This window comes from Electrona antarctica (assembly GCF_951216825.1).
Source record: "Electrona antarctica genome assembly, chromosome: 23".
Lineage (NCBI taxonomy): Eukaryota > Metazoa > Chordata > Actinopteri > Myctophiformes > Myctophidae > Electrona > Electrona antarctica.
In genome coordinates, this window is record NC_136804.1 from 10254117 (window position 1) to 10267085 (window position 12969).

Here is a 12969-nt window from a genome sequence, read left to right on the forward strand (position 1 = left end):
TCCAATAGCACTGATTTATGCCAAAAAAATATCTAAAACCTAAAAAATGGAGTTATGAGGTTTCCTCCCGACAGCAACGATATGTAGGTCTTCCGTTTCGGCTAATTGGCCTTCATCAGTATCACTTTCTTGACGTATGTAAAAATGTCAATTAAAATGGTGTGTACTAAAATATAGAATTTATATATAGGCTATATAATATGGTTATTAATTGAATGGTTATAGTAAATGAATAAAACAAAAAATGTTGAATCGGCACTAACTTTCTTTTTAATGACTACAATGGCTGGGCTTCCCAGAGAAATTTTGGGTCGCACGTAGCTTACACAGGTGTGCAGCGCATGCGCACATGCCCTCTAGGCCGCACACAGAAGTCACTATGTCCTTTTTGGGAAACGAGACAACATAGATTCCGTATTTTTATTTATTTGTATAGTCAATAATCAGTTTGCAGGAGTGTGCAATGCCAACGGAGTCTGAAAGGTGAGGGCCAGTTAGTTGTCTTTTTAGTGGGTAGACGGCTTAACGATCTCAACAGATGGGGAGTCAAGACGCTCGTTGGCGCCCGCCTGCTAGTCTTTTTTCTTCTTCCTCAGCCCTCCTCTCCCTTGAAGACCCTTGAATGCTGCCTGCCTCGCGCAGTTGATGCCAATTAGGTGTCCTTTTTGTTTAATAACATGTTACACAACATGCATCTATAATCACACACACACACACACACACACACACACACACACACACACACACACACACACACACACACACACACACACACACACACACACACACACACACACACACACACTGCAGTGGGGGCATACTGTATATTAGGGCGTTAGGGCCTAATGTTATTAATTAATGCGGCTGTCATTATTTAGTCATCAGCTTACTAACATGTATACTTAACGGCAAGACACACACACACATACTGTACATGCGTGCTCTCACTCGCGCGCGCACACACACACACACACACACACACACACACACACACACACACACACACACACACACACACACACACACACACACACACACACACACACACACACACACACACACACACACACACACACACACACACACACCTATTCCGCGGCGTCCGAAGTTGACATGTTCCACCCAAAATGCAATGTGTTATCTTTGTCAGGCAGATAGCCCGCGCGCATGTACAGGCGACCCAGAGGTTGGGCTCCATTCGTTATTTTGCTTGACAGATATAAGCAGGAATCTTGGCCAGGTGGGTGGGGTTTCAGTTGACTGCGTGTTCCTTTGTTTTGTGTGATGGCAATGTGCTAGTAGTGTGTTCTCAGTGAGCATACGACAGGGTCCTGTGCATTTAAGGCCTCCAGTTCGGGCCCATTACTGTAAGACCAGACAGAATTTGCTATAGCAGTGCATGGTTCTCAAACTTTTTCACGTCAATGACCCCAAAAATTATATGTATTCGGCAGCGGATCCGCATCTTAAAATATTTTGTTCCAGGGAGCCCCAGAAGCCTAGATTTCAGTTAAGAACATTTAAAAATATTTAATATTTTAAAACATTTTAAAATAGTTCATAAAATCAGTTTAGTTTTAATTGGGTTTTTTTTAAACTGGGATTGTTAATTCAGTACTTTTTGATATAATATTTTGAAAGGCTCAGTTTTACCTTAGTTTTAAATAGTTTTAGTGTTAGTTTCAGTTAACTATAATAACCTTGCCCTTGTCAATGTATGTATGTATGTATGTATGTATGTATGTATGTATGTATGTATGTATGTATGTATGTATGTATGTATGTATGTATGTATGTATGTATGTATGTATGTATTTGGTTAAAATGGGTAAGGTTTTAAAAAAAGGCAAAAGCATGCTCTGTTGCACTGGCCTAAAAGTGGGTCCTATAAAACTGCTTTAACTTCTGAGATGTATGTATGTATGTATTGTATGTGTGCCCCTCTGCTTGGGCTGGTGTGTCACATTGGGTTCAGGCTGCCTGTTAGCAAGGCTCCCCTTGCAGGCTCTTGTTGATACCATGTATGCAAAAGGTATTATTCATGCCTGCTTCACTTCACAAACATCAAGCCGCAACCAGTGGTTTGGAGAAATGTACAAGGCATAACATACTGTATGTACCTTCTCCGGCGACCAAGTTAGTAAATGTCCTTCCGACTTTCTCTCACATTCACTTTGAACCGTCCGCGCACTCCTTTAGTTGTGTTCTTTCTCCCTCTTGTCTTGTGTTTTCTTCCTCCCCCCCCCCCCCCCCCCCCCCACAAGGCCTCTCTCCCTACACCCCTGCTGTCCATTATCCATCACTGTCTGACCCTGCTGTGAAGTGTACATCTTGTACATGTTGGCTCCTGTCAATAACAACGCTTGTGTATAGATGTATTTTCTCTCACTGTCTTCTTCAAGGCCGACTACATAGCAACCGCCTGCCAAGGTTCAAGGTTGAACTTTATTGCCATCAATACCAGTCAGAAAGAAAAAAACTTGCGCACGCACGCACACGCACACACGCACGCATTATTTGTGCATAATTGTCATAATACTGGTATAGTTTTCATGTTGAAAAATGTTCATACATTTTACAAAATGGTCAGAAACTGTGGAAATAGCTCAAAGCTCAAAATGCATCACGATGTGGCACATTTTGAGCTTGTGATATTGGCTATTTTCACTATATTCACAAGTTATTAAATTGTGTACGTAATTTGTGTTATATGTCCCTAGTGCACCTTTTGTTTATGAAGCCTAAAAGCCAAACACAGAAATGTAATTCTTATTCATAATGTTCAACAACAGAAGCACAATTAAATTGATAATCGCAATAATTTGAGCAACAATAAGGGCCTTTCTCGGCCCCACCCCTCTCCCATTGTTTATATTGTGTTTAGGATCCAAGATGGCCACAGCACGAGGAGGGGGGTGGGTTGGAGGTGAGCGGGCGGGGTCGACATATGCCCTTACTGGGCTGCATTCAAGACACTTGCCTTGTGTCTGACACCTGACTTGTGTCTGAACACAGCTTTGATGGATGTGTTCTGCCCCCCTCCCCCCATCAAACAAGATGTTTGGTCAAACCATATGGGCTTTCATTGGAAATGCATTGGAGCGGCCATTATTTATTGTATTGCCATCTACGCTTATAAACGTACCCCCCCCCCCCCCCCAGGGGCCGAGAACATATATATTTAGTTTTCTATCGCTCACTACAGCAAGCAGTCTTTACCTTTCCAAAATATAGAAGAATAAATAACACTGGGCTAAATCGTCTTATGCACAAATGAAATAATCTCTCAAGATAGATTCAGAGCTCTGCAGGTGAATCTGTCGGCAACTCCCATTACAACGTGTCGAGTTGTTGTTAGTAATAAAGAAAACAAAGGAGCACCACCGGAAGAGAAGGGCTGAGGGAGAGTAAACGGGCCGACTTCCGGTCTTGAATTGGGAGATGCCCCCAGAGTCAAATTCAATTGCAACTTTCAGCTCCTCAAAAGGCGGCTATAATCACCCTTTTCAGCTTTGAACTGGACTAGTAAAAAAACAGATGCTCAGTTAATCTATCAACACAAGTCTGCTGAAATTAATTTGATATGAAGGAGCCACTATATGATTATATGCTTAACCCGGCTAACTGACTCTGAAACCAACCGTTAATTAACAAAGTAATGTACAAAATGGGAATAGTAAATGGATATGACATTATGGCCTTCGCTCTCTGCGGGTTTTTACACCAGCCAGTGAAGGACGGATGCTAAGTGAATACACATTTCATCCAGGCTGTTACCCTGAGCTGAGTGCTGCCTTTGCTCCTCCTATGGCGATAGGATCCTGCAGGAAAGACTTATCGCTGTCTCCCTCTCTCCCTGCTGATGCCCCTCCACCGCTTAAGATTGGCAGATGAAATGGCACAACAAGGAGCTCTCTTCTGCCTTCCTCGTGTGCCGGTGGGGTTGGGGTTTGGATGGGTGGTGCGCAATTACCTCAGTTTATCTGACTTCTCTCATGACAGCATGATCGGATGAACACTTCAAACGAGACGAGAGAGAGAGGGGAGTGCACGAGAGTGCAGGTACAGGCGAGTATGACACTAGTGACAGAGCAAGTAAGAGAAAGAGGGGTACTTGAGCTTGTCAGACACATCCTATTGAGGCTGTTGAAGTCACTTTGAAATTGGTACGTGCCGAGTGTCGTTGATGCTGCTTTTTTCAAAGCCCGTTATGCTGAATTTATACATAGCTGTACATGCTAGCAGGTGTTGCACAAGCAAATATAGCTGATCGCCTCACAATGTGTCGCCATGGGACGAGTTGTGAGTTGTGGGCTATGTTTGCTGCGCGACACCTGCGAGGCATGCAGTCAAGAATAACCCCTTATGCCTAAACTACTTTGCCTTTTTATTTTTGAAAAACATTTTTGAATAGTTAAACTATCCAATCTACATCAACACGTTGCGAGCTTGTATATTGGCTATTTTAACTATTCAAAAATGTTTTTCAAAATAGTAAAAAGATGCAAAGTAGTTTAGGGATAAGGGGTTTAGCATGGACGAAAATAGAGCCCTAAGTCTAAACTAAAGCAGCAATTTTCTCCGTGCGATAACCGTGCGCGTCAACTCCAAGTCCAAAGAGAGAGCTGTTTATTTGAGCGTGCTGTGTAGCGATCTGAGCCCCTCGAAACACTGAAATCCTCTGTCCTGTCACATTTTGCGCATATATTTGAGTGCATATACAGTAGCGTCCATTATACTGTAAAGTGTTTGACTAGAGCGTTTCTATTTATCTGTATGTGCCACACACACACACACACACACACACACACACACACACACACACACACACACACACACACACACACACACACACACACACACACACACACACACACACACACACACACACACACACACACACACACCTCTTAATCGTGTCATCCGTTGGGACTGATTGAGCCATTTAGGCGAGATGTATTCATCCAGAAAGAGAACGACCATGACTACTGTCTGTAATCAAGACCCTTTCTCTGAGGAGAGGAGAGGAGAGGAGAGGAGAGGAGAGGAGAGGAGAGGAGAGGAGAGGAGAGGAGAGGAGTGTTTTAGAGATCTCTGTTGGTCAGGAGCAGTGAGTCTTCCTTTTTACAACCTGACTGTCGTCTGTACTATAGCTTTCCCTCAATAAGCACTTTTATTAATGTGAGTTTATAGGCTACACTGTGGTGAAAGGCCCCTCCCCCCAACCCAATCCTTGCAGGGAGGCCTCGGGATTTTCAGCGATACCACTGATATGCCCTCCCGCCAAAAAATACAAAACAAAAACAAAACAAAACACACAAATAAATCCATCCATTCAAACATTATTTGAGGCCTATACCAGACTGCTTAACTGATCCCTTCCCTCATGAAGACAGAGCCAAGGCGCCAAAGGCGGCTTGGACACGACCATAGAATGACCACTGTGGATGGCAGCTGCTCATGACTGCGAGAGAAGAGGGGAGGGGAGTGCGAGCAAGACAGAGAGCAAGACAGAGAGAGAGAGAGAGAGAGAGAGAGAGAGAGAGAGAGAGAGAGAGAGAGAGAGAGAGAGAGAGAGAGAGAGAGAGAGAGAGAGAGAGAGAGAGAGAGACCTGTCACTGCTAACCATTAGCTTTGTCTGCGAACTGTACACCTGGAAGGAGTTGAGTCAGCAATATTGAGTCACTCCATTTCGGTGGAGGGCGGTGGGGGTTGAGAAAGACAATGTGCTTGTCAGTAGAGAGAGGAAGAAAGGTGGCTTTGGTGGTGGGGGGGGCGAGGTGGGGGGAGGGGGTGCCAGAGAGAATGAGGACGTGTGTCTTTCGGAGGGCTGAGATTGATCTCCTAAGTGATCAGAGCTGTGGCGGTCTCTCCAAGCGGGGCCAGTTGAAGTGTTTCAGACAGTCCCGTTGTCAGCGCAACTATACTCGGCATCTGGAAGCCTTTCATTGGCCAAAGCCAGTGCCATTGTCTTTTAACGAAGGGAGGAAGCAATTACACGCTTTGTCGTGCCGCTTGCCAGCATGTCCGATTTCAATAGAGGGCTACTCTGTCAAGTAAGCAACACGTATGCACGAGCACACGCACGAGGGCACGCACGAGCGCACGCACGCACGCACAAATGCGCACACGCGCACACACACACACACACACACACACACACACACCACACACATAAGCGTAGAACAAGCGTAAAACTCACACGTGTGCATGCAGGCACAATTGAGTATTGTGTACTCAATCATAAATATTCATGAGCGAATATTTGTATCCGTGCGCAGATGAGGGAAATGTAGACTTATTAAAGTTCACCTTCTTGCAGCACATTTCTCACATGTTGCGTTCATTCTACCATTCATTGTCAATGGAAGCCAGCGACATGAAGCTACGAAGCATGAAGCTGCCGCAAATATATGCTGTGATGCGATTTTGCATCGTTTCATCTGAACGCACCAACAGACTTGGCAGACTGGCACACACACACACACACACACACACACACACACACACACACACACACACACACACACACACACACACACACACACACACACACACACACACACACACACACACACACACACACACAACACACACACACACACACGGTGCATTTATAGTTAGATTATTATTAAAGGACCAAGCAGTCCTGAAAGGACTTTTTTGAAATTGCTATTTATTTTCTTCCGCCAAAAATAGCAGTTCTGGCTGAACCGTGCAGTCGGTTTTCGCGAAATTTGGAGATATGGTAGAGGGCCATGCCAAACGGTGAGGATGCGAAGCCCACAACCATTGGCCAAAGGGTGGCGCTATATTGAAAATGCAAACTTTGACCAGGCATATCTCATGAACTTTTGACCTCTGACCTCTAGATCACCCGCCATTTTGAATTATATGAAAATCAATTCAAATTAGTCTTCAAGAACCTGTACCTGCCCCCCACTATAAAAAACCGACCCTGTCACAATTCCATGGTCTTTTTCTCAAGTTCAGTCTTCCATGTTTCTTGTGCATATTATTCTTATTGCCTTCCTGCTTGGTCCGGCCTTATCGCTGCTTGCAGCGATCCTTTTCTAGTTAGTATTATTATAATTAGACATATTCGTCTACATAGAACTCCTTTCAATATCAATAACATTTAATCCCCCCCCCCCCCCCCCCCCTCCTCTCTTCCTGCATGCCCTTTCTCCCAGGCTCTATGACGTGATAAGAGCTCGCCCCCGACCCCGCCCTCGATCTATGGCGGAGAGCATTGATGACCTCTTGACAGACAGCCGGACAAATCATCTACCGACGCCACAACCAATCCACACCACCGCACCCAAACCCCTCCCCCCCAAACCGACCTCCAACCAGCACCTCTGTCCCCCGGAACAAGGCAGGGAGAATCACAGAACAGCCGCCAAGGGCAGAGGGCCCTGATGGAGAGACAGAGGAGGACTGCGAGGTGCGTATAGGCCCCAACCTTTTCTGCATCGCGGCCCGCCCCGGCTACCATGTTAAGTGCTGAGATGGGTGGGCCGCATGCATTTTCAGAGCATGTTTATTTTACTGATCAAATAAATCGATTGTAGGGGGCATGGTGGTGGAGTCGGTATGTCTGTCGCCACAGCTAGAAGGTCTTGGGTTTGATTCCCGCTGTGGGTGCTGGGGGCGTGTTCTCTCCTCCACGTCATCAGCGCCCATACCCTAGGTGGGGTTGACGAAAGGGCCTTTCTGTGTGGACTTTGCTTGTTCTCCCCGTGTCCCCTAGGGTAGGTAGGTACCCTCATAAAAAATCCTGGTCTCTAAACTGCCTCCCCCTGGTCAACACCTGATGGAGGGGGAAGGAACGGGTTGGAATAACGTGTTCCTTCCACGCACTACGTCCAACCGGGGAAACTCCCCCCCTGTCAGGTGAAAAGGTACGGATTGGGCTCCTAATGCATTGAAGGAAGCATGAGGTCAGTCCATTGCTCTCCCCAGGTTGGCAGAGAGACTGCAGCTTCCAGGATTACATTAGAAAATGGACACTGGGTGAACAAAATGCGTTACAGAAATCGTGGGATAAAAAGGTAAAGAGGAAATCAATCGATTGCGTTCCGCCTTGGATCAATGGATCTGGCATTGTATATACTTTATCGCTATCACAATGAAAACCAATTTGTCAAGGTTAGAATAAATAAATACCATGGAATTTATTTATTTTTTACAAACATTTTATATTAACTTTCCTCCACCCAACTCGTAGAGCGGGTCTCTATGCAATTTTGATCACATCAGCTGCTCGAAGCTAATCTGACATCACGGCAATAAACAAATCCTTTTTGCCGTTTTTATGCGTGTATGTGTTGTTTGTTTCTTGTTTTGTGTTTGTGTCTCTCTCATTATTTATATCTGAATATGTAAAAAAAACACACACATCTAAAAGAATTTAATAAACAGAATGTTAAAAAAAATCTGTTTGGTCAAAGAGTTAAATTTATATTTATATTTATATAGTTATATTTTTAAGTGCTTATCTATTGGCGGATCACTGACATCATTCGATTTATTCTCCTCATTAATAAATTCTACTTCTAATCCAAAAGTAAAACGGACTCCACACTTTTCCTGATTTATATAAACAAGTGAAAACCGCCAGTCCCACGTGTGTCTTTAACCACTGAAAGCAATCCATGCACTGTGGCAATAACGGGAAGCGACATTGATTTGTGGTTTTTCCTCCATTATATTGGCATGCCTTTATATGTTGTCTTGGAAGTATTGTGTCAATTACCAAGATTGCCGTCCGGATATTCAGTGTAAACTCAAGGCGGCAGACAGCCTCTGATAATAATCCATGGAGTCAGGAAAACAGCGTATAGCAGAGCCGTGTTGTAAATTTAACGTGCAGTGCAATAAAACGAATGGGTAATAAAAAAAAGAAAGAAAAAATACGAACCCATGTACTATTTCAGAAAACCATGCAGGCTCTTCTGCCGGTCAATAATTTCAGTGTTTATTGCCGGAGTTATTGTTCGCTGTGGAAAACGTCTGATCCCGGCGCTCTCCAGTCCAGACAGCATGTCTGCTGTACATTTTGGAGCTATAAATAGACACAGGAGATGGCAACGCATGCTGGCTGTGTCTATAGAAGAACATCATTCCCATCTATTCAGTAGCCCCAATAGTAGACTATAACCTACATCATCTTCAACCCTGTACCATCTATCTAAGGACACACTGCTTTATGGCAGGTACATTGGCAGACAGTATTAACACATTGAGTGCCACCTGGTGGACGGAAGTGGTGGTGCTTGGGTGCCACCGTTAATGCTAGCGAGCTAAAATAGGCCAATACTTGCTCCAGAAAACACCAATGTTACCATCGCGATCACCGGATAATCACAAATGACCTCCGAACATCGCCGATTAGTTCAAAACCACGGACAGTGCCATAGTTTCCGAGAAAAGCTTGCAAAGGCCGCCGCTAATACAGAAGCTAATGGCCATGGAGAAACAGATCCTGTTGGGAGGACATCTATGGCATGACGACCATGCGCGAGTCCGTACATATAACGCAGAGTGTAGATTGGGGGAAACGCGTTGATGTGCTGGAGCATTGCAGCGCGGCATAAAGGACCCTGCAGGCTGTGATGAACCCGATAGCTTAGAACTGTCTCTGCATGCAAATCGGTTCGTCTAGGGGCCAACTCGTAGAGAGCGGGTCTCTATGCAATTTTGATCACATCAGCTGCTCGAAGCTAATCTGACATCACGGCATATAATAAGCAAATCCTACCCCACCCCCCCCCCCCATCCACCCCCCTCGTTATTAACCTATGGATCATTATTAATCTATCTCACCAGATAGTGTTCATATGCGTTCCCTGTGTTTGACAGTGGGGATAAAAAAAAAGTTTACACCAGTGGTTCTCATCCTGTGGGCTGGGGCCCTCTGGTAAGACCCTAAATAATTAACAAAACACTAAAGCCTCGTCCACATAGCCAAAAGCGGGGGGAAAAAATCATGCACGCATATTTTCGAAGCAGCTTTTTCATTCAGAAAGTGGGCGTGTCCAAGGTACCTGTCACTCAACTCGCAGCCAGCTGGAGTGGCCTTGAGACGAGGCAAACAAAATTGTTAGTTTGAACAGGCGTGCATTTTGAAGTCTAAAATGTAAAATAGCGTCTGTAGAGGAGAAATGACTCTATATTTAGTTACTACATAACCTATTTATGGATAAATAAATAATACCAGTAAGAGGGACTTGAGGGAAGACTGCTGGACGAGCGCTGGTGCTTTGGCATGGGGGGTCAGATCAGTGTTTGATGAGGTCAGATCAACAAGAGTTGCTGGCCGGCTCCCACGTGTGTCTTTAACCACTGAAAGCAATCCATGCGCTGTGGCAATAACGGGAAGCAACATTGATTTTGGTTGTTTTTCCTCCATTATATTGGCATGCCTTGTATGTTGCAGATCTAGGTGTCTTATGGTTATCCAGATCTTATTGTGATCTTCATATATGGATATGGCCATAAGGGTGGTGTGATGTGTCACGAGGCATCAGGGCCGGATGGGACCTAGGTGGCGCTGCAAGCGAGATCCGTAGCGGCCGCCCCCGGTATAGAATGGTTAGAACCGTGCCAGATGACATGTCCTAGAATTCGACTATATAACCGGGAGATACCCGAAATCGTGCATGCTTTTGGTTAGACATACCATTGGTCCGATATCTCAAACCCTCACACTAACCCTAACCTCCCACGGGGCAGCACACACAAACCTAACCTTAACCCTCTCCCAACCCTTAACACACCCCTCACCAACCTTAATCCGGTCGTCTTAACGCACCCCTCACCAACCTTAATCCGGTCGTCTTAACGCACCCCTCACCAACCTTAATCCGGTCGTTTTAACGCACCCCTCACCAACCTTAATCCGGTCGTTTTAACGCACCCCTCACCAACCTTAATCCGGTCGTTTTAACGCACCCCTCACCAACCTTAATCCAGTCGGACAATGCTATGTCTAACCAATGCTACAGTATATGTCTAACCAAAGTATGCCTCCCCTACCCACCTATCCTTGTGGAGAATTTAATACATTTTATTTTTAACTTACCATTTTTGTGGTGCAAACCACTCCAACAACCAGCTTTGTCTGTGTCTATGTATGTGTGTACCTGTACGTGTGTGTACCTGTACGTGGGACCCAAAAAATGAGCATGGTTACTATGGTCACTGACATTACGTCAGACCACAGCTGATCAGGCTATATAAGAACTTGCACCACTCAGTTCACACGGGTGTGATTTTTGTTGAGTGATGCTTGGAGTTGGACGCCTTATGCTTGCACTTTGCAGGCACAAGTAAAAGCCACGCTGGATCACCAAACGCACTTTCATTTAATTAATTCATTCGGCATCGGCATCATCATCCCCTCCGTCAATTATTATTAGTCCTTTTCCATCTACAAACAACTCGTCCATCAACGTGTCCATCTTGGTCCGAGAGTAACTTATTAGTTAGTGCAACCTGCATTGTTATGTCTCATGACATAACATTACGTTACATAACATTGTGTGTCTCTACACAATTCTGTTACCTGCTTCCTGGTACCTGTTTCTGGTCATGTGACCCAAGCAACCAATACACGACAGATTAACAGGGCTTTTTGGGGGTTGCCAGTTTGGTTAAGTGTGTGACGATATCCCCCACTTCATGCAAATAGTGCAGCAAATGAAACATTGTTGTTGTGAGGAGCAGAACAGGGGTGCAAAGTGTATTTATTCGTGTTTATTTGTTCAATGGGGAGGGGGCGCCTAGTCACCCACCAGAGATTTTATTTAGACGAGACACTATATGAATTAATCTCGCGTTACTAGACTCTAGCTCTAGCTCTATCATGAGTAAAGTAAAATATTAAGCGGAAGTGGAGCCTTTATAGCCGATATATATATATATATATATATATATATATATATATATATATATATACATATATATATATATATATTTGTGAACGGAAATGGCAGTTCCCTTACTCTGATTTTGAGGTGTAGTTCCAGACTCTGTATAGAAGTATCGGAGATTGTGGAATAGTTGTCAATACGCGAGACTGCATATTAATGGCCATTACACAAATATTCCCGGATTTACATCTGCAGTCCCCACACAAAACATAAAAACAAAACATGCAGACAATTGAATACATTACATTACAGTAGCAATGCTACTTTTGCTGCTTTTGAATTGGAATTTGAAAAAGTAGCCAGTTTCTGACATGAATGAGGTTCGCACCCGACAGAGACGATATGCACATCAAAGCATCACACTTTGCTGAGGGAAGGAAAGCCATATACAATATCACTTCATGCATGAGGTGTTTCTGTTGTTCATGTGTAGAGCATGGCAGTGGGGGTATAATGATAAAGTATTGGCTGGTGCGCCTGCGTCACGACAAAAGCCAGCAATATTTCAGACATCACACTCTCCTGTCACTGTGGCTGTTATAGATAGATACCTTTATTATCCCGTGGGGAAAAATCAGTCGCCCAGACGTGGCACAGCAGTTAAGGTTACGTCTTACATGGAGATGAAGAAGTACTGTTACAGTAAAAACAAGGCAAAAATACAATAATACTAAAAAGCAACGGTGAACGAGGGTAACAACAAATAAGGTGTCTATACAATCAGACGTCATAATTGAGTACCACAGACGAAAAACAGTCTAAGTCCAAATTTCAGACTGACCCCTCCACGAAAAGGCCTCGTTGTCCTGAACCCTTATCTATCATTTATATATTATGGATCAATAGTGTGGACTTAGACTGTTATTCGTCTGTGGTACTCAATTGTATATCATTGCGTCTCGTCATAAAAAAAGACAAGAAAGTTAACTGTGCAATGCCAAACAAGAAAGTGTCCATTGGTCAGTGCAAAAAAACAAAACAAAACAAGAACCCCTCCGGACCCTCCCACCCCTACAGTGTTATACTTTTACTG

The 12969-nt window shown here is 44.3% G+C and overlaps 1 protein-coding gene across 1 annotated transcript in view; it reads left to right on the forward strand.

Moving 5' to 3' along the window:
• Nucleotides 1-7309, forward strand: part of tafa5a (TAFA chemokine like family member 5a) — a gene marked incomplete at its 5' end in the record, with an annotated part of 107800 nt that extends 100491 nt beyond the window's left edge. The window contains one exon of the mRNA XM_079494048.1: nucleotides 7194-7309. Coding sequence (XP_079350174.1) covers nucleotides 7194-7202 — 9 coding nt within the window. The 3' untranslated portion in view covers nucleotides 7203-7309. The remainder of the gene's footprint in view (nucleotides 1-7193) is intronic.
• Between the last annotated feature and the right edge of the window lie 5660 nt (nucleotides 7310-12969).